At 38.2% G+C, this 25,694-nt stretch overlaps 2 protein-coding genes across 3 annotated transcripts; one reads left to right on the top strand and one right to left on the bottom strand.

The window, feature by feature from the left end:
* Positions 1 to 1,204: 1,204 nt before the first annotated feature.
* Positions 1,205 to 6,797, top strand: LOC107643658 (beta-1,3-galactosyltransferase GALT1). Its single transcript, XM_016347363.3, has 9 exons — positions 1,205 to 1,474; positions 2,352 to 2,567; positions 2,645 to 3,446; positions 4,239 to 4,474; positions 4,561 to 4,842; positions 5,071 to 5,199; positions 5,269 to 5,448; positions 5,876 to 5,983; positions 6,093 to 6,797. The coding sequence occupies exons 2-9, from the start codon at positions 2,535 to 2,537 to the stop codon at positions 6,303 to 6,305; spliced, it is 1,983 nt and encodes a 660-aa protein (XP_016202849.1). The 5' UTR covers positions 1,205 to 1,474; positions 2,352 to 2,534; the 3' UTR covers positions 6,306 to 6,797.
* Positions 6,798 to 9,923: 3,126 nt separating this feature from the next.
* LOC107643659 (uncharacterized) lies at positions 9,924 to 12,122 on the bottom strand. Of its 2 annotated transcripts, none has more exons than XM_016347368.3 (5): positions 11,742 to 12,122; positions 11,373 to 11,519; positions 11,121 to 11,209; positions 10,498 to 10,647; positions 9,924 to 10,361 (listed from the first exon to the last, which is right to left on the bottom strand). In XM_016347368.3, exons 2-5 carry the CDS (start codon positions 11,482 to 11,484, stop codon positions 10,206 to 10,208), a joined length of 507 nt encoding a protein of 168 aa, XP_016202854.1. In that variant the 5' UTR covers positions 11,485 to 11,519; positions 11,742 to 12,122; the 3' UTR covers positions 9,924 to 10,205. The 2 variants fall into 2 exon arrangements, with proteins under 2 accessions (XP_016202854.1, XP_016202855.1); XM_016347369.3 differs by having other exon boundaries at positions 10,019 to 10,361; positions 11,373 to 11,503; positions 11,742 to 12,038.
* Between the last annotated feature and the right edge of the window lie 13,572 nt (positions 12,123 to 25,694).

The following is a 25,694-nucleotide window of genomic DNA, read 5'->3' as shown; positions in this document are numbered from 1 at the left end:
TGTTTCAGAAACCCCCAGTCCACTCTATCGTACGCTTTCTCCAGATCAATCTTAAAGGCTAGGGTGCCTTTTTTTTACTTTGTCTTATTCATGAAATGGAGAACCTCTTGTGCTACAATAATGTTGTCTGACGTTTCTCTCCCTAGGATAAACCCTCCTTGAAGGGGCCCAATAATCTCTTTGAGATGGGGACGAAGTCTATTGACCAAGACCTTCGTTATAACTTTGTAAACCACATTACAGAGACTGATAGGTCGGAAATCTTTTATGAAAACCGAATTTTCTACCTTCGGAATAAGAACCACAAGAGTTTTCATCATCTTTGGATCCATATCCAAACCAGAGAACGCATGATGAACTATAGTCCAAACATCAAAATCAACAATCTCCCAGTATTTTTTAAAGAAAAAAAAATCTAAAACCCATCAGGACCTAATGCCTTAAAAGAATACATACTGAAAATAGCTGACTTAACTTCTTCTAGAATAACTGGTGCTATGAGACTACAACAAACTTCATCATTCAAAAAAAGTAGCACAAATTACTAAAACAACTTAAATCTACATGCTCCGACTTGAATTCAGCTTCTCTTTTTAGGACTTCCGACTCAGTTAAGTACACATGAATGCTACAAAACAATAGAAGTAAAATGATATAAAAGGTACGATATTTACAATCATATTCATGTCATATATGTATTCGGTTATTAATTATTTAATTAATATTAAATACATTAAATTAAATAATCTTATTTATATATCAATTTATATTACCAATAATTTTAATATAATTAAATTATATTAAATGGTATGATATTTAAGTATTTAATTAAATTAATAAATTAATAAATTAATATAATTAATTATTTATAATTGAATTAATTTAATAAACTAAAAAATATTTTTAAAAATATATTATATCAATTTTATTATTAAGTGTAAAAATTTAATTTTAATATAATATAATTAATAATAAATGATAGATAAATATATAATAGATAATAGATATTAGATATGTACAAATTCTTAAGTTTTAAAACAAAAATCCTTCTAGCAGTTTATTTATAAATTGATTAAATTCAATTTCTTAAAAAATATAATAAAAAAATAAGTCTGAGAGTCTAATAACACCGGAGAACACGGTCGGTGAATGAACCAATGTCTTGGTGTCTTCTACTTTTCTTTCTATGTTCTTTTTGTGAACTAAACAAAAAATTATTTATTTACCTTTCTTATTAATATTATTCTTTAAATTCCTGTATTTCTCTATCTTTGCTGGCTTCTTGCGCGTGGTGCTGTAAGTTTGGAGAGACTATGAAGATGAAACACTGAAGCTTCAAACTTCACAAACACAAAAACACTTCCTTCTTCTTCGCCCTTTCATCTTTTTTCTTTTCACGGCAACTTCAATGCGCGCTCTCTCTCTCTCTTTCTCTCTCCATTTTCTGCCACTTTACCGAGAAAATTTCGTTCAGGTAAACCGATTTTCTCACTTCTAGTTCTACTTGACTAGTGCCGGTCGCTACTTGTTAATACTCAACATTGCAATATTTTTTTATCTTCACTCTAGTCGCCCTATTTTCCACCGGAATTCCACTCGATTCCTACTTTTTCACTTTTTCTCCTTAGTTTTGAGCCTTTCGTTTTCGAGATTCTTTGTTGATTTCTTGCGCTGTTCAATCTGTGTGATGCTTTTGTTGCTTACCTCTGAAACTGTTGAGTTTGTTCTGAGATCATGTAAAGATTTTTTATTTTTTGCAATATTTTCGTCCGAATTATTAGTTATTTATAATTTGTTTTTTGAATATTATGTTTTTTTAAACCTTTTTGTACATTTATGTTATAGTTCATGCTTCCGCACAGACGCATTTAGAGCTCTTCACCTTTTCTATTTCTTTGTATTATTTTTATTTTTGTTCTTTTGGTGTCCGTAAAGTTAATTATCGAGCATAATAGGAAAAAGTTGCATTGAGTAAGATCGGATTTAAAAATCGGTATTCATTGATTGTGGGAACGGTTCACCGCTTAATTTTAGTGGTTATTTAACTCTAAATATCGCATCATTTCATCATTTGGTATTTTCGATTGAATTTTTATTTATATGATTTTGTTGGTAATGAACTATTAAATGTAGCCTTGTTACATATTAAGTATTCTGATTTCGACTTTGATTCCTACTAATTATGACTTTTTAATATCATTGACCACCTTATTATAAACACAAAATATTACATTGCTATATTTGATCAAATGAAATGGTGGTGGGCTGGGGAGGGCATTGACTACTGAATACTTATTTGTTATTTTCATTTTTGGTTTGAAGTAAGAACATTTTTCTTTTGTAAATTGCAGATAGAAAATATGAAAACTTTTTCTTTAAGGGTTGCTAGCCAATAAACAACCGAAGTCATGATCAACTTTCAAAACATGCTTCCAATCCAAGGCCTGGTGGTTGGTACTTGATATCAGTTAGGTAGTAGATTGAAACAAAGAAGCAGATCTTGCTGTGTTCGCATCAAGTATCTTCAATCATTTATGGTTTCTGCCTATTTGTGCTTCACTACTAAGGCAAGAAATTATGCAAAGGATAGTGATTAAGTCAACAGTGGTTTGCTGTCCTTATGACTAATACCGTGTTGGTGCAGGGCTGTTGCTTCATTCATAACATCATCAAAATGAAGAAATTGTATGGAGGAGTCTTAATTGCTTCATTGTTTATGCTGTTTATGCTTATGATCCTGCGATATGGGGTCATGAAAAATCCTATCAGTGAAGCTTATCCAACAATACCTGTCTCCCTTAATGTTAATGGTACTAATCCTCTAGAATGGATAAAACCTATGGCTCCTCCTGCTGTTCGCAATCCAGCTGTTACATCTCAAGTTATTTCTGCTGATATTTTAGTATCTAGCCTCTTTTTGGGGAGCAACTTTTCGAAAGAAGAGCAGCAAGCTCTGCAGACACGGAACCACTTGAAACACTTACTTGATCATGCTCAGGGTTTACCTAATGCAGTAGAAGCTATCAAGGAAGCTGCGGGTGTATGGAATAGTCTTATTTCTTCAGTTGAAGAGCAAAGACAAGGTTATGCAAATGATAGTTCTAGAACAAAAGAGAAACAGTGTCCCCATTTTCTTAACAATATGAGTTCCCCTGAACTCGGTAACGGTAGTTATGAACTGCAAGTACCCTGTGGACTGACACAGGGTTCTTCCATTACTGTAATTGGCATTCCAAATGGTCTTCTTGGCAATTTTCGGATTGACTTGACTGGAGAACCACTTCCTGGGGAGCCTGACCCCCCTATAATTTTGCACTATAATGTTAGGCTTCATGGTGACAAAATCACTGAAGATCCTGTAATTGTCCAAAACTCCTGGACAGCAGCTCATGATTGGGGAGGAGAGGAGCGTTGCCCATCACCCACTCCTGAAAAGGTTAAGAAAGGTGAAAATTCTGCTCTCACCATTGTTTCATCATCCATATGAATTCATTTCATTGTAATTGAAGTAAAGTTCTTGTCAAGATTCTGACAATTTTCTTAATATTTGATCCCCATAGCTAATAAGTAATAGCAAATGTTTGTCCAGTGATGGAGAAAGTGATATCCATGTCTAAAGTGACACACCATTTTCTCAAAAAAATTGATATCATAGTATGTTAAAAGATCTATCTATTTTATTTTCCCAGTCTTTTGCTTATTAATTAGTTCTTTATTGTCTGCTTGGTTTTTGCTAATGTAAGAATTATGTATGGAAAATAATTTGTAATTATCATTTTTGTTTTCCACTTTTTTTTTTTTAATTTGATGGGAATTTGGTGTTGATGTATAGATACCGGGGACTAGCATAATGGTCTGTGTTTTGCACATGAACATACATTAATTATGCTCAAGCATTTCTCATTCTTGCCTAGATCCTTCCTTGCCCTCCACATTAATTTCATGCTTCCCTTGCATTTTGGCAATACCTTGTCCTGCTTTTCTTCACCTAGACACTGCAACCTGTCCTGGATGTTTCTTCAGTCTTCACAATCATTTTCCTTTTCTCTGCTGCTAATATAGTTCCTTTAATCATTAAACATGTTTCACCTTTCATAATGATGTTGCCCACTAGCCCATCCCTACATGGCCCATCCTTATTGTAGTATATACTTGGCCTGACGACCTATTGAATTTCACAAGATTTTGCATTTCTATTATTAACTTCCATGGTTTGTTGTTGCTATTTCATTTGGCAGTTGATGACTTGGAAGAGTGCAATAAGATTGTAGGGAAGAACATAAGCCAACATTACATGGCTGGCATGCATTCCTACACTTCAAGGCAATCTTTAGCAACAGAAGAACACTCAAAACAGAGTAAATACTTTCCTTTTAAGCAAGGTTTACCTTTTGTTGCAACTCTTCGAGTGGGATCAGAGGGAATTCAGATGACAGTTGATGGAAAGCACATAACTTCATTCGCTTTCCGTGAAGTACTTTCTTTCACTCTTCCTTCTGAATCCTAACTTACCGAATACCAGTATTAATATGTTAACTGACTTATCTGGTTACATTCCAGACTTTGGAGCCATGGGTTGTCAATGAGATACGAATTTCAGGGGACATCAAGTTAATTTCTGTTCTTGCCAGTGGTCTGCCCACATCAGAGGATTCAGAGCATATTGTCGATCTAGAATCACTAAAAGCAAGTCCTGTATCAGCACAGACCCCATTAGATCTCTTCATTGGTGTCTTCTCTACTGCGAACAATTTCAAGCGTCGGATGGCTGTTAGAAGAACCTGGATGCAATACAATGCAGTTCGAACAAACAAATCAGCCGTGCGCTTCTTTGTTGGTTTGGTGGGTGTTCGTTGTCATTTTCTCACAAAAATTGTGGAGAATCATTTCAGTATATAAAAATTAAGGTTTCTCATCTATTGTGAATTGATCGTCAAACTTCAAAGTTGCCTATTTAATAAGCATATGCCATTTGGAAGTTGTTTCTATTCAAGCATGTCTTCTTGCTATTGTTTCTATTCAAGCATGTGAATTTTTTCCATAATTTCTCCTGTTTGGTTTGATGCACAGCACAAGAGCCAAATAGTAAATGAAGAACTATGGAAAGAAGCACAAACCTATGGAGACATACAGCTGATGCCATTTGTTGACTACTACAGTCTTATAACCTGGAAGTCTTTAGCTATTTGCATTTTTGGGGTAACGTCTAATATTTTTCTTTTAAGTTGGAGAGTCTCCCCAACTTCATTGACATGATCTCTTCAACAGACGGAGGTTGTTTCAGCAAAGTTTGTCATGAAGACAGACGACGATGCATTTGTTCGAGTAGATGAAGTGCTGGCATCTTTGAAAAGGATCAATGTGGCTCATGGTTTACTATATGGACTTATTAATTCAGATTCTAGACCACACCGAAGTACTGATAGCAAATGGTACATCAGCCCAGAGGTATGTTCTCCCTGAAAAATTGCATATCACGTCTGTGTTGTTTTTCGCTATCAGTTTCTGATCATAACATTCTATCTCGTATCGATGGTTATTATTACTGATGTAATATGCAGTACCTTAATGACATGGCTTTCTTTATACATAGATCTTTGTTGGATGTAATTGTCTATGACTATGTGCAAGTATATATTTCATTTAGCATTGATAGATAGATGTTTGTCACTTATCATATGCTTGGTGTTCAGAAAGTGATTATCGGAATACTTGGTTGAGTTCTCAAACTCGAAGAAACTTAATATTTGCTTAGAAATTAAAAAAAAAATATATGCTATTCATTGCCTTTTTCCTGGCCTGATTATGAGAATACTTGTTGTCTATTTTGTTTACTTTCATCTAAGTATCTATCTTGTTGGCTGTTGTGCTAAAGGAGTGGAGTGAAGCAACTTATCCTTCTTGGGCACACGGTCCTGGCTACGTTATCTCAAATGATATAGCAAGGACAGTGTACAAGAAATACAGAGATGGTCATTTAAAGGTAGTATATAATTAAATCTATAACTTGTTAAAAGCTACATGAAAATTGTGTTTGATTTCAAACGTATTGGTGACATATGTGAACACTAAATTTCATCATTGTGTGGCAGATGTTTAAACTAGAAGACGTTGCAATGGGAATATGGATTGCAGACATGAAGAAGGAAGGTCTAGAAGTTCGGTATGAGAATGAAGGCAGAGTCTATAATGAAGGTTGCAAGGAGGGTTATGTGGTTGCTCATTACCAAGGTCCTAGGGAGCTGCTATGTTTGTGGCAGAAACTTCAGGAAGGAAAAGGTGCCAAATGTTGTGGTGATAGATGACTGCTTGCACGAATGAATTTTTTCCCCGGAGTTTATAATCTCAATTGGAAAATTCACTTGACGATGTTAAGTGTAGATTTTCGCCATTGATTTAGTTGTCTCATGGGATCACACCAGAATTGACCTAAGTCAATGGTCGAAATTTACGCTTAATATGGTTAAATGATGATTCTAATTGAGAGAATCCATTTTGTTTTTCCCACTTTGGATGGCATAGGCGACGAGTTTGTATGATAATTACTAATTAGTGTAGTTAGTCTAGCTCGAAATTACTGAAAATGGTCAATATTAGGGTTTATCTTTTTAGTCATAGATTTGTTCATTTTAGATGTGATCTTTGTTTGTTACCTGTAGGAAGAGGTTTGTATAGAAGCGCCAAATCAAAAATAGGTAAATTAGGTTTCTTCGCATTAGAATCAATTTTTTTAACGGTTACACCTCATTGTAGAAAGAAACTCCTATTTTTTAATCTTACTGGAAGTCGTCGTGCCATGTAGCAATCTTACATCTTTATTTTTTTATTTTTATTTTTTGGTCAGGCAATCTTACATATGAAGTAAGTGGATAATCTTGTCCGAGTAACACGTTGCTCTAACCCAGCAAAGATTTTAATATAAAAAAGGAATGCTCATCTTTTGATAGCATCTGAGTATATCTGTGACATTAATTAATGTTATATAAACTAACGCTACTAGTTACCAGGTTCACAACATTCTTTGGAATACGGTAATACTTATTAATGACACCATATGACATGATAAAATATAACTAAATCCTCGTAATGGTTCTCCAGATTCAGCTCGTGTACCGATTTATCCCGAGATTCTAATTGCACTATTTATGTCCTTCAGATTACGTTCCGGACAACATAATGGTCCTTTGGTGAATTTTCAGCGTGACTCAGCGATAGCATTGCTTACGTGGCACAACCACTGCCACGTTGGACGTCAGAGTGTACAGATGACGTGGATTGTATTGTAAAATTCCCCAATATAGTTCCTGTCTTCATTTTTAAATCCTAAAATTTCGTTGGCCTCCCCTCAATTTGGTTCTCTCCATCAACGTCTCCTTCTGCATCAACGTCTTTATTGAATTGATGTTTTTTATTCTAAAAATCCTTTCAAACATGAATCATTATCATAAAAACAGGAATAACAACTATGTATGCTTTTGCTATGAACCAGCTCAGTGGTTTTGATTAGAGCTAATACTTCTTTCTGACTACTCATTCCTGTTTTTATGATAATGATTCATGTTTGAAATGATTTTTAGAATAAAAAACATCAATTCAATGAAGACGTTGAAGCAGAAGGAGACGTTAATGGAGAGAACCAGATTGAGGGGAGGCCAACGAAGTTTTAGGGTTTAAAAATGAAGATAGGGATTACATTGGAAAATTTTACAATACAATCCAACGTGGTAGTGGCTGTGCCACATAAGCAACGCTGTCGCTGAGTCACGCCAGAAATTCACCAAAAGACCATTATGTTGCCCGGAGCACAATCTGGAGGACATAAATAGTGCAATTGAAATCTTAGGGGCTAAATCGGTGCACGGACTGAATCTGGGACCATTATGGAGATTTAGTCGATAAAATATATTGTCAATAATGTTTAATATTTTAATCTAAGTAGACATGAGGCTTGTTCTAGGCTATTTGTACATTACTGTTTTGATTTAGATTCTTTTTGTAAAACATTATGAATTATTTACTAAAACTATTCAAACAATTTTTTTTCCAACCTCTCGTTTTAAGGAGGGGAAAGGAAGAAAATAATTATGCCATAAAGTATGTTCGATTGAGTACTAAGGGGGGTTTTATGGAAGGTTTTAAAAAAGGAGAGTAAGGATCGTATATATTCGTGCAATTAAAGACATGTATGATGGGGCCACAACTAGTGTGAAGATTCAAGGTGGTGTGACAGAGGAATTTTCTATTGGTATAGGATTACACTAGGGATCATCCTTAAGTCCATACATTTTCACATTAGTCTTGGAAGTACTCACAGAGCACATCCAAGAGCCTGTGACATGGTGCATGCTTTTTGCCGATGATATCGTCCTTATGGGAGAGTCAATGGAAGACCTAAATAAGAAGTTGGAGTTATGGAGAGAAACTCTAGAAGTGTATGGTCTGCGCATAAGCCGTAGCAAGACGGAATATATGGAATATAAGTTCAGTTTGAAAAGGGAAAACCCTAATATAGAGGTGAAGATTGGAGAAAACAGCCTACGAAAAGTTAAAAGTTTTAAGTATCTTGGGTGCATACAGGATAATGGAGAGATTGAACAGGATATAAATCATAGAATCCAAGCAGGTTGGTCAAAATGGCGGAGTGCATCTGGTTTTATATGCGACAAAAAAGTGCCTTTAAAATTTAAAGGTAAATTCTATCGCACCGCTATAAGACCGGTTATGCTTTATGGTACGGAGTGTTGGGCGGCTAAAGGGGAGCACGAACATAAGCTGAGTGTGGCAGAGATGAAGATGTTGAGATGGATTAGTGGTCATACGCGATTGGATAAAATAAGGAACGAAGATATAAGGGAGAGAGTTGGAGTAGCACTCATTGTGGAAAAGATGGTTGAATCACATTTCAGGTGATTTGGACATGTGAGAAGAAGACCGATAGAACATCCAGTCAGGAGGGTGGATGAGATGGAAGATGGACAAGGGGCGAAAGGCAGAGGAAGACATAAGAAAACCATCCATGAGGTAGTCAAATGAGATCTACATGTAAACGGTCTCTCTGTAGACATAATACATGACAGAGCACAATGGCGTCATTTGATTCATGTAGCTGACCCCACTTAGTGGGACAAGACTTTGTTGTTGTTGTTGTAGCTTATCTATAAAATTTGCACTCTGTTTTTACTTCCAAACAAGCACACCATAAGATTTTGTTTAAAGTAAACCATCCAAATAGTATTTGAAAATTTACATCATTAACAAAAATAATTCCCAAAAATTTTAATAATAAATAAATTTTTGAAAAATTTAAAAATACGATTAAAAAAACTAGATATTAAATATATGTTCTAAAATAACTTCTGATATTAGAATTCAGTACAAATTTTTGCAAATGTTATTAGCAAAATAAGATTTTTTTTATCCTTAAATTTTAATAATTTTATGTTAAGTAAACTTTTTTAAAACAAAATTTATTGTGGATGATCACATTGGTTTGAAAAAAAAAATTAGAGATCAATTTTTTTTATTTTTTTATGTACTTTTTAAATATTTATTCAAATATTGCCACAAAAATTCTGATCAAATGAATAAGTTATTTGCTAAATATAAAAGTTTTTCGTCATTTATAAAAATATAATATTTATTGATATTTTTGTGGTATTTTCAAATCTTCCAGAAACTTTTTGTCAGTGTTTCAATCTTTCAAGTACTAAATTGACAGTTAGCTTTGATATTTATAATGTGCAGTTTGCCTTCAAAGATTTGATGATCTTTCAGTCTGCCCTTGTAATTTATAAGGTGCATAATGTGAGTTTTGGCAACGTCGGTTTGGTGGCCATTCGTGCTTAGTGTGTCTGTTATGTTTTTTGTGGTCGGTAGCTTAGTCTCTGCTTTAAGCCCTCGATTTGAAACATTGATGAGCGACATGAACAAAGATTGAGGTCCTAGCTGAGTGTATCTTGAGGTGGTTAGTTTGAGTGTTTAACACTGAGCTATCTTGTCCAGGCGGTGGACGTGCATTACATAATGTAAAACAATGTGAATCAGAAATGAAAATGACTTTTAAGTTCCTTCTACTTTTCACTAATGACTAATCACCTGATGAGATTACAACCTACTACTCTGAAAAAGTGATAATGTCTACATAGAAAAGCATTGACTCCAGTGGATTGTAAATTTGACAAGGGATCAAGCTTTCAGAGGCAGACCTATCCCCGCAAGAATCCATAACTGGAAATGGCAATCTCAAAGGCTTCCAACCTTTGTCCACGGTAAAGTCCATTGCGATCATAGGACGATATTTCATTTATGTTGAGGTCTGTACAGGCTTTGACAAGTGCCTCCCCAACACGTTTAGCAGCTTCCTATAAGTATGTTACACCATAATAAAAGGGGGAAAAGAAACCATCCAAAGAAAAGCAGGTGAGCAAAAACTCAAGATTATTTTAGAAAGGTGGAAGCTTACCAACACATGTCGATAAGAAGTGGTGGACTACTTACAGAAGTGCTGCATGGGGGATTTCGAATCGATTTCTGCAGTGTACTTGCATAGAACAAACACTTCTTATTCTTGTCATCTACAAGCATTGCATACAATTGCTTATCTGAGCAAAATACTGAAAGCCTTGGATTTCTAGCAGTTCCATTGAACTGAGAAGGGAGAAAAATAGGATCGTATTAGTAGTAAAGAAGGCAAGGGATAGCAGTCAGCCGTTAGCATTAAAGTGCCATGTGACTGAAGAAACAATGATGCAGCATTTTGTTACCTGTAACCATGCAAGTAAAACATAACATATATAGTATTTAAATCTATAGACAAAATGATAGTACTAATGGAAAAGGAATGGAATTTATACTGCAAATTTACCAAAAATCTTCGACTATAAGTGGGGGAATGAAAAAAGGAATAACAAGATTTGCCAAGAGTCTAAGTAGAATAAGGTAAAGGAAATATCAAATCTGCAGATCCGATGAAAATATAAATGAGTTTACAGAAAACCTTAAAATCATGCCAAAGGCACAAGGAGTAAACAGATAATAAGGTATAGTAAAGGGTGGAGATATCACAAACAGAAAGTGCAATCAAGAAAGCTATTTTTTCTCAGCATGAATATAAGTTAGACCTTTTTCTGAATCCTTCTGTTCCGAAGTTTTGGACTTTCTGTTCTAGCATTTGCTCTAGCTTCAACCACTAATGGCTTCTTAGTTAACCCTGAAAGAAAAGTCAAAGCTCACATCAGTTAATATCCAAAGTTACATGAAATATAGTATAAATGTTAAGATACCAGAGACGATTATATTCCACTGAGCAAGACACTAAAATAAGACACAACATATTTAAGAAGGAAACAAAAACTCGGTTCAGAAGAACTTACGTGAGGAATTACTTCTACTTTGTGTCTGGAAGCAAATAAACTGTGTCGTTGGATGGATTCCGAAGACAGAAGAATTCTTGAACTGTAGCACTGGCACATTCAATTGATCCATGTTGTACAAGTCTTAGGCACTGTGAAAATCAAAACCTGTGTTACAGATACATAAGCAAGGGTGAATTTCTTAGAGGCATTTTAACAAACACTAAGTGTGCAGGTTTCGTTAGATAAGAAAGTTTTATTATTAGTATGTTTGCCATTCACGATAACAGTAGACAGCCCTATATTTGAATTCAAACATCAAAATGGCAATTAAATACAAACAATGCTATTTCAATTCAATCTTTAAAGTAGCAAGAGAACAAATTGTACCGTAGGCTTTGGTAGTGTAACATCCAAAACAAGGTGTTACAAGAAATTGTGCCAGAGAAACACACGTATCTCCTTATGGGTTGTACATTCAAGAAGCTCCAACAATAATTCTAATCCTATAAGATTTATCAGCAAGTTGAGTGAAAATGTTTCAAAGCACTGCTAGATGGAAGCTTATTATACCATTGTTGTCAATGAAGATAGTTCCAAAATCATCAATAGAACGTAAAATGAGCAAGAGCAAGAGCTATAGAACACCCTTTTTCGTTGAAATTATACATTATAAATGGAGAGAACAGAGAAATAGTTCTATCTATAAACCTTAACAAGCAACTAATAACTGAAATGGGAGGCAGAGGGGCTGTGAGAGGTGAGTACTCCAGGGGTAGTACGAGAGGAGTACAATTAACACCAAAGGATCCTAGAATTTGGAATCGGGAGGCATATCATCGTTTGGAAAATGATTCATTCTCTGTGTTTGTGGATAATCTACCGGCTGATATCTCAAGGAGGGAGCTGTATCACTTATTTTGTTGGACGGGAAGAATTAACGACATATATCTTGGCCGGAAACGAAAGAGTGGTGTGATCTATTTATTTGCCTTTGTTCGGTACACGACAAAAGGGGGCGCTCTCAAGGCGATTGCAGAAATGAACCAGTGGAGATTACGGGGGAAGGTAATTACCGTCGGGGAAGCTAAGTATCGAAGACAATTTCAGATGGGTGGCACAGTGCCGAAGGAAATAACAAGTCCCATTGGCGGTGAAGCAGTGGATTCTTATCAGGGGAATGGGGTGGATGCGGCCAAAGCTATGAAGGAACAGCCAGTGCGAGACCATAAGAATGCCACAGAGGGGAGTGGACCTGTGAAAAGAATTGATGTGCCGGTAGTCGAAGCAAATATGGAATGGTTGGCGAGGAGTTTAGTGGGGCACACGTTACACCCAGTGGACCTCAGATCAGTGAAGACGGTGGTGTCTAAAAATCTGCCCAACATTGTGGATGTTAGGGAGATCGGGCCGTGCAAAGTGCTGGTAATATTTGATACTGTGCAGCATGCGGAGGGAGTGTTTACATTCAAGATGGATAATTTGTTGCAAGTATTCCATAGGATCTCGCGTTGGGAGGAAGCGGAACGGTGTATTACTCGACGAGCGTGGCTGGAGTGCTACGGAATTCCTTTACATGCATGGGCGCCGGAAACGTTCAAGAGAATAGGAGGGCAGTGGGGCAACGTGGTCTAGTGTGATGTAATGACGGGGGAAGGAGCATCGTTTGAAGCAGGGAGGATTCAAGTTGAGACGGGGGTATTCGATGTAATCCGAGAATGGATGCAAATTGTTGTTGGGAAGACGGTGTTTGAGATCTTTGTGAAGGAGGTAGAACCACAGGAGGGCGGTGCGGTCAGCATGGGGAGAAGCAGAAGTGTCTATGCGGAGAATGAAGTTTCTGGCACCGCTGGCACGGCCATGAAGAAGGGGGAGGGTAGTTGGGACCCGGCGGCGGAATTGGTTACTGGTAGGCCTACGGAGGCTGAGCACGGTGAGGACAGAATAGTAATCTCTGATGTGTTATTGAATGATGTGGACGTTGCCTTTTTGAAATTCAAAAAGGATACGGTTGTACCGGATTCAGCTAGTACCAAGGACGGTGAAGTAGCGGGTTTGAAGGGATGTGAGATAGTTCATGAGGGGGAGTCGGAGAATACAGTCACGCAAGTATGGGGAGGGGTGGGAGGAGTTCATGCAAAGTGGGCTGATCCATTTGGTATGACTAAAGAGGCCCATCCGGATTGGGACCAAGCTGGGACACGGTTGGAGTATTGTAACAGTATGGGCTTGCATTCAATTGGCCCAACACCAACTAAGAACGGAGGGGGGAGGCTGACCGTAAGGGACATGAGTATTGAGAGGGAGCCTGTTGTTGGGCTGGGCCAGGATGGCCTCCTAACTAAAACGGCGTATGGTTTTCTTTCCATTGGAGGCCACGACGGGTCGGGCGGCCTGAGGATCCGGAGGGATCCACGGGAGCTGTTTGAAGCGGCGCCGATGGAAGGTTTGCGAGGGCTGGGGTGCTCACCAACGGAGAAGGATCCTGAGGCGAGAGGGTTGCCGCTTAAACTCGGGGACCCGTCGGTGGATAAGAACCCGGAACTAGAGGAGATGGTGGGGGGCGGAGGACCGATCGATGGGGTGGGAGTTGAGCTTGATGGGGGAAGGGTTGCGCAGGAGGGGACGGGAATCAGGGCGGCAGTCCACCGGCAGGAGCAAGGGGCGCAGGATGGGATAAGTGAGGCCGGCTTGCACGATGAGGGATCCCAAGCGGGATTGAGCTGCCTAATGGGGAAGGATGGTACCTCGGGAGCACAGGGAAACGCAGTGAGGGACGTCCCGAAGGTGGCTGCCTGTGGCAATGCCCGGGGGGCAGGAGCAGGGGCTAGGCTGGGCACAGTTAGCCATTTAGAAGGCGAGGGGACACAGGAAGAGCAGCGCCAGGAGAATCAAGCAACCTGGGCATTGGCTGTGGAATCAGGAGCGGTTTTATGCGATGAGGAAGAAGATATTATGGCGATTTTGCAAGCACAAAATGAAGAAATAGCAGCTAAGAGAAAACTGGCGAAGCAAAAGGAAAAGGCGAGAAGGAGTCGACCAAAAAATAAAAATAAGGTGAGCAAATCTTTATTTAAATGATTGTGAGCTGTTGGAATATTAGGGGGTGGAGGGGGGACGGTAAATTAAGCATGCTGAAATCTTTGAAAAATAAATATAATTTGAACATGTTGGGATTGCTTGAAACAAAAAAAGAAGTGATTACTAAATATGAGGTTGCAAGGCTTTGGGGATCTAGTACTGCTGGTTGGGAGTTTGTGGAATCTGCAGGAATGGCAGGGGGTCTGCTATTAATTTGGGATGAAGGAGTGTTTCAAGTAGATCAAAGGTATAAAGGTGAGAGGTGGCTGTGTGTTGAAGGCGTTTTAACAAAGACCAACTTCCGATGTGCTTTCTGTTTGGTGTACGGGGCGCATGGGAGGGAGGCAAAGAGGGGGGTGTGGGAGGAACTGAGCTATGTGGCGGGGTTGTGTCAGATTCCTTTCTGTTTTCTCGGAGACTTTAATGAAATTTTACAAGTAGAGGATCGTAAAAGAGCTACTAGCTTGATGGCGTCATCGGAGGAATTTAAGGAATGGGTGCGAGACATGCAGTTGATAGATTTGCCTCTTACTGATAGGAAGTATACATGGTTTAGGGGTCGTTCCTGTAGTCGGATTGATAGGGTGATGGTTAATGTTGAATGGACTGAGGTGTTTCCGGATATTAGGATTAAGGGTGGCCCAAGGGGATTGTCTGATCACTGCCCAGTGATCATGGAACTAACAAGAGTAACGGGGCCCCCTAGACCATTCAGAAGTTTAGACGCCTGGTTTACGCATGAGGGATTTCTGAGAATGGTGAAGGATGAGTGGCGAAGCCTCGGAGAAACGCAGTTCCTGTGCAAGCTGAGGGCTCTAGCAATACAACTGCGGCAATGGCACAAGGATAACTTTCGGGACATGGATAAGAGACTCATGAGGTTTGAGGAGGAGCTCACCAAGCTGGACAATTCAGTCAGTGATGGAGTTTATGATGGTACAACGGAGGCTAGAAGGAAGGCGCTTGTGAGCTTTTGTTCAAAATGGTATATTAGAAAGGAAAAGCACTGGAAACAGATATCTCGGTCTAAGCATGCTGCAAACATGGATAGGAATACCAGATACTTTCATAACATTGCTTCGGCCAGAAGACGGAATAACAGGATTGATGCTCTGATGTTACATGGAAGACTTGTGCGGAATCAGGCGAGAATAAAAGGTGCGATTAGAGGGTTCTACAAGGATTTATATCGACAGGAATATGTTCCGAGGATTGGAATCAGAGATGGGTTAGTAAAGTGTATCCATAGGGATGAGGCTGAAGCTTTAGAAGTGATGCCGACGGATGAGGAAATTAAGGAGGCTGTGTGGGACTGCGAATCTTCCAAGGCCCCAGGGAGTGATGGGTTTAACATGAACTTCATAAAGAAATGCTGGGATGACATTGGGCCGGAATTCACTGCTGCGGTAATGGGGTTCTTTCAAAGTGCGAAATTGCCAAAGGATGTCAATGTAACGTGGGTAACACTAGCTCCAAAGTTTGAAGGTGCAAAGGAGGTGAAGGATTTTAGGCCGATTAGTATGGTGGGGTGTGTGTACAAAGTGATTTCGAAAGTGTTGGTGCACAGGATGCGATCTGTGATGTCGGGACTGGTTGGAGAGACTCAGACTGCGTTTGTAAAGGGAAGGAAAATTCATGATGGTGCACTCATAGCCTGCGAGACGGTTCATTGGCTGAAGACTCGGAAAAAGTCAGCAGTCATTATCAAACTGGATTTTCAGAAGGCCTATGACAGAGTGAGATGGGATTTTGTTGACATTGTGCTACAGAAAATGGGCTTCGGCCAAAAATGGAGGAGCTGGGTGAAGGAGTGTGTTACTACGGCCACCATGGCAGTCTTGGTAAACGGGGCACCTTCCAAGCCATTCAAGATGGAGAGGGGACTAAGACAAGGGGACCCACTTTCTCCATTGCTATTCGTATTAGTTGTAGATGTGTTGCATAGGATGTTGGGGGAGGCTGTGAGGAATGGCCGCATTGCTCCACTGCTGGTAGGGGGAGATCTTATTGAACTGTCACACCTACAATTTGCAGATGACACTATTTTATTCTGCCCGCCGGAGACTGAAACAATTGTAAACTATAAGAGACTGTTACGGTGCTTTGAGTTGATGTCTGGGCTGAGCATTAACTTTGATAAATCGAATCTGATATCGGTGAACTGTGAGCAAGGATGGATTGATCAGGCATGTGGACTGCTGGGATGCCAACAAGCTTCTCTACCGGTTAGATACTTGGGAGTTTCTCTAGGTGCGAATCCGCGCTTGGTGAAGACTTGGAAACCAATCATTGATAAGGTGGAACAGAAGCTGAGTTTGTGGAAAGCCAAGGTTTTGAATAAATCAGGTAAGCTGGTCCTTATCAAATCGGTGCTGAATAGTCTCCCCATCTACTACCTTAGTCTATACAAGATGCCGAAGGCGGTAGCAGACAAGCTGATTACTTTACAACGGAACTTTATGTGGTGCAGGGAGAACGGGAACTATGGTATACCTATGGTAAAGTGGGAGATAGTTCAGGCTCCAAAAAAGGTTGGGGGATTGGGGGCTGGTGATGCAGTGCTGAGAAACACAACGCTTCTGTTTAAGTGGTGGTGGAGGTTTTCAAAGGAGGATTGCCCGCTGTGGAAGAAGATTGTGTGTTCGTATAATAAGTTGAACCCGGATGTCATGTTAGCAACTCAGCCTTTACCAGTAAAGGGTGGCCCTTGGAAGGACATATGTCAGCTGAATATAAAAGAACCGCGGATTCGTGATAAAGTGGTAAGTGGACTGGCAATGGAAGTAGGCAATGGTATGCAGACTCGATTTTGGGAAGATAACTGGGTTCAAGGTGGTACTCTGAAAGGAAGTCATCCGAGACTCTACTCTATTTCCAGTCAGCAAGGACTTGTCATCGGGGAGTGTGGTTTTTGGGATGGGCTTGATTGGATTTGGAATTTTCAATGGAGGAGGGCACTGTTCCAATGGGAGCTGGAGCTTGTCAATCAACTGCATGAGAGGTTAAGGCCAGTGAGGTTGTCATCAGGTAGGGAGGACAATGTGGTGTGGAAGTTTGAAAATAAAGGTATTTTCTCTACTAGTTCTGTGATCCAGGCTATACAAGCGGAGACATTATCAGCTGAGATAACGAGTTATAGCTTCACGAGTTCCATTTGGAAAGGTTTCGTCCCTCCGAGAATTGAGCTCTTTGGGTGGTTTGTGCTAGTGGGTAGAGTTAACACCAAGGAGCGGCTGACTAAACTAGGAGTCAACATTCTGGGGGATAGTATGTGTGTACTGTGTACCAAGAAATTAGAATCTGTTGAGCATTTATTCCTTAGGTGTGAGGTAACATGGCAGGTGTGGTGTAAGTGGCTGAGGTTACTAGGAAGGGAGTGGGTGATTCCCGGAACTGTTAAAGAAATGTTTGAGAGTTGGCATGGAATGCATAATAGACAACAGGGGAAGAAGATGTGGATGTCAGTGTTCTTTGCAGTGATTTGGAACATCTGGTTGGAACGGAATGCACGAATCTTCAAGAATGCAAGAGCAAGCCTGGAGGTCATACACACAAGGACGTTGATGAGCTACACGGAATGGAGTGGTGGTGATCCTAGGGGAGGATGAGAGTACTGGGGATAGTAGGGGTTGGTTTATTTGTTGGTAGCTGGTTATGTGTCTTCTTCTTTCTTTTATTTGCTCCACTTTAATGTGTTGAGTTTCCTTTGTTTCAAAAAAAAAAACAAGCAACTAAAGTATCATAAAGGATTAAAGAACATTATAAATAAGTTAAAAAGCAAATCAACATACTGGAGCTTTGAAATTTTTGTCCTAAAGTTTGTGAAACCACCAGCTTTAAATAATGTCAGTGTCATTTGGTACAAATAATATACAAGACAAAAGGTCACCAACACACGATGCAAAAATTTATAGTGTAACATTATTTTGATTCGAATACAAATTTAAACTTAAGATGAATGAGCAATCAAAGCTGTACTTTGACATGAAATTCATAGTCTTTATTCAGAAAAATATGTTTCGACTGTATAAACTACCAATGCCAACCTCCCAAGAGTAAAAGCTGACATTTCCTAAAACTGTGAATCTGAAGACTTAAGCATACAACTAATTGCTGAATAGCCCCTCTTTGAGAAATGTGAACCTTCATGAGCAATATGTATCATTTGCAACAAACAGACCCAGGAAAAAGGCTGCTTCTTTCGTACTTTCCAAAAAAATTAGCAATGCCTAAATTATGTTAGCAATAAGAAAATTAATAATAATTATTATTTTAAAAATACAGATCGCGTGGAGGGTAGGTTAGCAAAGGCTGTGGGATACAACGGTGTGATTGGTATTAGTTAGAAATTCTCTAAGTTTACGATTTATGGTTTAAGTTATATATTTTGTTAAACTTGAATATTTGTATTGATGTGAAGTCCTAGAATGATTTTCAAATTTGGTTTGGAACTTTTGGTTTAAATGATTTGGTTTTGAAATTAGGTTGAAACTCATAGATTAAATGATATGGTTTACAAAAAAAGTGAGTTCTATGATTTTGTTAATTTGTGAATTTGGTTTGTAATTTAACTCATCGAAAGGGATTCAAATTGAAAAGCTATGATTTAAGGATTTTAATGAATTTAAGAAAAATCATGATTTAAAGTAATTGATTTAAGAATAAATGATTTTTGAGTCTTTTGAGAAAGTCTAGACATTGAATTGGTTTAGATTGAACTTGTTTTAATGGTTTTGGAAAATGTTACAAAAGCAGTATTTGGTTTAAAGAAAAAATTTCTGTTCAATGTAGTGGAGTAATTCAAGTTATTAGTGACAAATAATCAGAATGACGTAGAGGAAGGTGAGAGGGAACATCGACACGGTAGAACTATGGTGGACGAGAGGATTTGACGACTTATTTGATTTGACAACGTTGGTGGTAGAACACTTCATGGAGGATATATCACGCGATTCAAATTTTGGAGACAAAATTCCTAATTAGGAGGGGAGATTGTAAGAACTGAAATAATCGCTTTAATAAAATAATAATTTAACTGCCCAGAATAGGTTTGAAAATATAGAAATGATATTTTGAAAATAAAAAGGTGAAATTTAAATTCAATGAATTTTTTCTGAGTAGGAAAATGTATTTTTTGTGAAAAGTTTTCATAAGAATGCGTACCAGTGCTTAAGGTAGTGATGACTGGAATTCACACCCCATTCAAAATTGGTGAATCCGTTCTTTGGCAAGCGCAACAAAATTAACGTCAAGTAATAACCTACAGTGGAGTGGGATCGTATCCACAGAGATTGGCAAATTCGAGCAGTTTTAATCGATTGATGAATTAGTCAAGCGGATCAATAGAATTATAGAGTGCAGAATTGTAAATGACATAAATGGAAATGATTAGAATATAAAGAAAAGCAATAAAGTGCAGAAATATAAATGGCAGAAAGTAAAGTGCAGAATCATAAATGACTTGAATGTAAATGGGAATGGGGAATTACTGAATGTAAAATTAAGCTATAAAGAAATGGATAGATAAGAATGGAGAAATTCATTGAGATTGGGAGATGTTGTCTCTTTGGATCAAATCTAGCTTATATCCTCTTCAATCATGCAACTCATTGACCTCTTGGCAATCATGATTGATTGAGCCCCAATCTCTTGGTGACTCAATCTCTCAGATCTTGGTCAATAGCCAATTCCTTGGTCTAATTGCTCATGAAGAGAGATATGCTTGGTCCCTGATTATACCACACACCATCATAGGTCCAAGTAGAGGGAGGATTATATGTCACATATCCAAACACCAAAACCCAGATTCTACTCAAGTGTGAGAAGGGATTTCAAGCATGGTTTCATGTTTCCTTTCCCAAGGTTCCCATGAAACCCAATTGCATTCAATCTCTTTCTCAAGATAATTGAACACTAAGCATTAAGAACGAAATTCCTTCTAGAAAATCAAAGAGAAGATGAAGAGAAGAAGGATTTCACTATCATTCATCCATCAAGTACAAGAGAGCTCCCTCCCTCAATGAGAGGGAAGTTAGCTACTAATACCTCAAAAGGTACTCAAAAGTGAAGTGTAAAAGTGGATCTAAAACTGACTGCTTAACCCCCTTCTTCAGTACTCCTTGGGGGTATTTATACTACTCCTAGTAAAATAAAAGAATTACAAAAGTGAAAAAGGAAAATTACATTTTGGAGGGAAAAGAAAACACTCAATAAGCATGACTTCTCAGCTGGCGTGTGGCTGGCGTGCCTCTGACGTGTCACGTGCTCCTCATTTCCAGTTTGGCGTGCCACGCCTAATCCTTCAAGTGGCACGCTCGTCCCTCTTTCAACCTTGGCGTGCCACGCCTTCGAGCTCAAGTGGCACGCCATAGTAGATTTCTTGTGTTGCCGTGCCATGCCTTCGAACTCAAGTGGCACGCCCCTTGCCTTTCTCACTTCTCTTTGCCTCTGGAAACTTGTACTGGCGTGCCACGCCCAAGGTCTGGCGTGCCACGCCCTTGCTTTATGCTTGGCTAGGCTTCTCTGGAAAGTTGAACTAGCATGGCACGCCCAGGGTCTGGCGTGCCACGCCCCTCTTGTGAGTGAGTGGTTGCTCTGTTTGGCGTGCCACGCTGAAAGAACTGAAGATTGATGGTTTAGAAGTTATAGTTAACTCTCGTTGCAAGTATAGTTACTAAACCAAGCAATCAACCTTTCTTACAAACGTTTTGGTTGTCACAAGTAACAAACTCCTAAATAAATTGATAACCGAAGTATTCAAACCTCGGGTCGTCTTCTCAAGGAACTGCATGGAAGTATGTTCTTATTATTGGTTATGAAGATTGTAAATTGGGGTTTCGAAGGTGAGGAACAAGTAATTTAAATTGCAATTAAAGTAAGTAAAAGACTGTAATTTAAATAAATAACTGTAAAACACATTTTCGGCAAGGTATGAGAAATTAGAAGTCCTATCCTAGTTATCCTTATCAATGATGATGAAAATTGAATCTTAATTCCACTTAGTTAACCTTTGCTAGAGCAAGGGAAGGTCAAGTGACTAATTAGTTAGATCCTCAAATCCTAGTTAATCCCTAAGGAAAGATTGGGATTATTGAAGTTCAATTCAATTAGCAAAGATAACGATTATCAATCATGTTTGAGTTTGATAACTCCTGAGTTACTGATTTCTTAACCAAGACCGAAAGGGAAAAAGTAAATCTACTGGAATAAAAATGTCTTCAGATTGGGGATAAAAGTAACATAAATAAAAGAAAGCAATATTAAACTGAAATACCTCAAATAACATTAATTCAAAGAGTAATCTGTAACATAGAAGAATTCATAATTAAATTGAGAACATAATAAAAAGGAATATTGAACCTGGTAAAGAGATAATCCGGAAAGCGAATAAAATCCTAAATCTAAATCCTAATCCTAAAGAGAGAGGAGAGAACCTCCCTCAAAGCTACATCTAATTCATGAATACTAACTAATTGGAGAGTCTCCCTGAATGGATGCATTCCCCCACTTCATAACCTCTGGTCTATGCCTTCTAGACTTGGATTTGGGCCAAAAAGGGCTTCAGAATTTGCTATGAGCGTTTTCTATAATTTCTGGTGCGTGGCCTCTGTCACGCGTCCGCGTGGGTCACACGGTCGTGTCATTGGGAGTTTTTCCTTGTCACGCGGTCGCGTCAGTCATGCGGCCGCGTTAGTGTCTTTTCGCGCTGGCATGTGGCCGCGTCGCCCATGCGATCGCGTGGCTGCCAGTTTCTTCAAAAACTCCGTTTTATGCTTTCCTTCCAATTTTGTATGTTTCCTTTCCATCCTTTAAGTCATTCCTGCCTTAGAAGATCTGAAACTACTCAACACACGAATCACGGCATCGAATGGAAATAAAGGGTTATCAAAATAATTATTTTTAAGCATAGAAAACATGTTTTTCACATACATCACATAATAAGGAAGGGAAAGTAAAACCATGTAATTAATATGAATAAGTGGGTGAAGGATTGAATAAATCACTCAGATTAAGCACAAAATATATCATAAAATATGGGTTTATCAACCTCCCCACACTTAAACAATAACATGTCCTCATGCTAAGTCCAAGATAAAGAGTAAGTTAAGGTTAAAGTGGTGGAATCTCATGCAATACAATCTATTCTAAATGCAACTACCTACATGCATCATGCAATTCTTAATTGTTATTCACTTGTATATAAAGCTTACATGTAGTTGAATTAATTTACATTCTCAAGTTGTCATATATATATATATATAGCCAAACCTTAGATAATGATAAAGCACTTTTACAGTTGAGATGGGAGAGAAAAACATTTTATAAACTTGCAAGACAATTAATAATTCAAGCAGAGATATATGTTAATGAGCTATTGAACCCTCACTGGATTTTGTGTTTACTCTCTAATCACTCAGTGTTTATTGGGTTAATCACTCTATTCTTCTTTTCATCCTTCCTTTCTATAACTTTGTTCTTCATCTAACCAATTAACAATTATAGAATATAGGCATGCAAAAGTCATGAGGTCTTTAATTAAGGTTGTAATGGGGCCAAGGTAAAGGTAAAGGTATATGTATAAGGCTAAGTGAGCTAATTAAGTGAATCCTTGATTAGTCTAAGATCTCACCTAACATACATACTTTGTAAAGCAAAACTTTTTTACCTATTTTCCCACTTTTTCCCACTTTTGATGTTACATGCTCATACTTTAACTTTTGTCCCATGTGCATTTATTTTGCATTTGGAGAATTCTTTTGTATCCCCTTTATTCAAATACTGAAAAATAATATTTTTTTATATTTTTTTTATTGCACATGGTAATTCAATTATTTGATTTTACATGAGCATGCTTCCCAAAATTTTTATTTGAGTAATTTTATTCTTTTCAACTTTTCTACCTTTTGTTTTTATCATCTATGTTCCCAATAGGTTTCCCACACTTAAACAATTACACACTTTCTATCTTAAGCTAACCAAGGATTCAACTTGGGATTTTTATTTTGTTTTTCTGCTTAAGGCTAGTATTGTGGTTTATAGAATAAGAGGGGGTTTAAAGGTTCAAGGGGGCTGACAAGGGTGATGTAAAAGGTAGGTGATGAGCGAATAATTTATACACTTTTTGGCATTGTTTTTAGTATGTTTTTAGTAGGATCTAGTTACTTTTAGGGATGTTTTTATTAGTTTTTATGTTAAATTCACATTTCTGGACTTTACTATGAGTTTGTGTGTTTTTCTGTGATTTCAAGTATTTTCTGGCTGAAATTGAGAGACTTGAGCAAAAATCAGATTCAGAGGTTGAAGAAGGACTGCTGATGCTGTTGGATTCTGACCTCCCTGCACTCAAAGTGGATTTTCTGGAGCTATAGAACTCCAAATGGCGCGCTCTCAACGGCGTTGGAAAGTAGACATCCAGGGCTTTCCAGAAATACATAATAGTCCATACTTTAACCGAGTTTAGATGACGCAAAAGGGCGTTGAACGCCAGTTCTACGCTGCAGTCTGGAGTTAAACGCCAGAAACACGTCACGAACCAGAGTTGAATGCCAAAACACGTTACAACTTGGCGTTCAACTCCAAGAATGATCTCTCCACGTGTAAACTTCAAGCTCAGCCCAAGCACACACCAAGTGGGCCCCGGAAGTGGATTTCTACATCATTTACTCAATTCTGTAAACCCTAGTAACTAGTTTAGTATAAATAGGACTTTTTACTATTGTATTAGATCATCTTGGGATGTTTAGTTCTTAGATCATTGAGGCTGGCCATTTGGGCATGCCTGGACCTTCATCACTTATGTATTTTCAACGGTAGAGTTTCTGCACTCCATAGATTAAGGTGTGGAGCTCTGCTGTTCCTCATGATTTAATGCAAAGTACTACTGTTTTATATTCAATTCAACTTATTCCGCTTCTAAGATATCCATTCGCACCCAAGAACATGATGAATGTGATGATTATGTGACGCTCATCATCATTCTCACTTATGAACGCGTGCCTGACAAACACTTCCGTTCTACATGCAAACAAGCTAGAATGAGTATCTCTTAGATATCTAATACAGAGGACCGAGTCCGAGATATTAGAATCTTCGTGGTATAAGTTAGAACCCATGGATGGCCATTCCTGAGATCCGAAAAGTCTAAACCTTGTCTGTGGTATTCCGAGTAGGATCTAGGAAGGGATGGCTGTGACGAACCTCAAACTCGCGAGTGCTGGGCATAGTGACAGACGCAAAAGGATGGTGAATCCTATTCCAGTATGATCGAGAACCTCCAGATGATTAGCCGTGCCGGGACAGAGCATTTGGACCTTTTTCACAGAGAGGATGGGATGTAGCCATTGACAACGGTGATGCCTTACAGAAAGCTTGCCATGGAAAGGAGTAGGAATGATTGGGTGAAGACAGCAGGAAAGCAGAGGTTCAGAGGAACGAAAGCATCTCTATACGCTTATCTGAAATTCTCACCAATGATTTACATAAGTTTTTCTATCTTTATTTTCTATTTATTTATTATTATTATTCGAAAACTCCATAACCATTTGATATCCGCCTGACTGAGATTTACAAGATGACCATAGCTTGCTTCATACCAACAATATCCTTGGGATCGACCCTTACTCACGTAAGGTTTTATTACTTAGAGGACCCAGTGCACTTGCTGGTTAGTTGTATCGAAGTTGTGACAAATTATGAATTAAGATTAGAGCACCAAGTTTTTGGAGCCATTACCAGGGATCACAATTTCGTGCACCAGTAGGCTAATTTGGGATAAGTGAGCTAAAATCAAACAATGGCCTCAATCACTCTCTTGGTATATATTTCTATTCTATAATTGGACATATAGATTAAAACAAAGTAAAGAACATCAAAATAAATAAGAAGGGCGGAACACACATGAATAAAATATTATGGTTTGAATGTAACCATACAATTAAGCTCAAAACTCACAGGCTGTGTGTTCTCTAATTCAAAAATCATATATCAGTTATGTATGTCATGCAAGTAAAATTAAAAGTTCCCATTATTCTCAATGTAAAATTTATTTTGAATGGCTTTAAAGTTTGTGTTTCTCCTTGATGAAATATTGTTAACTAACTAACATGGAATGCTATATATACAAGGTGTGGGTTATTTCTATTATGTCCAAGTTTCTAGTTTACTTCCTTTTTATATTTTCAATTTAAACTAAGCTATCTTATGCTAAAAAGGGTAAACTATACTAATTAATCCACAATTTCTATAACTAATAAGTTAGAATTG

The sequence above is a fragment of the Arachis ipaensis genome, chromosome B5 (assembly GCF_059453495.1).
Source record: "Arachis ipaensis isolate K30076 ecotype BB chromosome B5, ASM5945349v1, whole genome shotgun sequence".
NCBI classification, from domain to species: Eukaryota; Viridiplantae; Streptophyta; class Magnoliopsida; order Fabales; family Fabaceae; genus Arachis; species Arachis ipaensis.
The sequence above is the reverse complement of the archived record's forward strand: the minus strand, read 5'-3'. Positions and strand labels throughout refer to the sequence as shown.

What these genes read in the sequence shown, in the direction of transcription:
- LOC107643659 (XM_016347368.3), bottom strand. Translation starts at nt 11,484, where the DNA reads ATGGATCAATTGAATGTGCCAGTGCTACAGTTCAAGAATTCTTCTGTC. An exon ending in ACAGAAGGATTCAGAAAAAG is followed by an intron (nt 10,648 to 11,120) that starts GTCTAACTTATA and finishes CTCCCTTCTCAG; the next exon opens with TTCAATGGAACTGCTAGAAA. An exon ending in ATCCCCCATGCAGCACTTCT is followed by an intron (nt 10,362 to 10,497) that starts GTAAGTAGTCCA and finishes ACATACTTATAG; the next exon opens with GAAGCTGCTAAACGTGTTGG.
- LOC107643658 (XM_016347363.3), top strand. Translation starts at nt 2,535, where the DNA reads ATGGTTTCTGCCTATTTGTGCTTCACTACTAAG. An exon ending in CTTCATTCGCTTTCCGTGAA is followed by an intron (nt 4,475 to 4,560) that starts GTACTTTCTTTC and finishes GTTACATTCCAG; the next exon opens with ACTTTGGAGCCATGGGTTGT. An exon ending in AATGGTACATCAGCCCAGAG is followed by an intron (nt 5,449 to 5,875) that starts GTATGTTCTCCC and finishes GTTGTGCTAAAG; the next exon opens with GAGTGGAGTGAAGCAACTTA.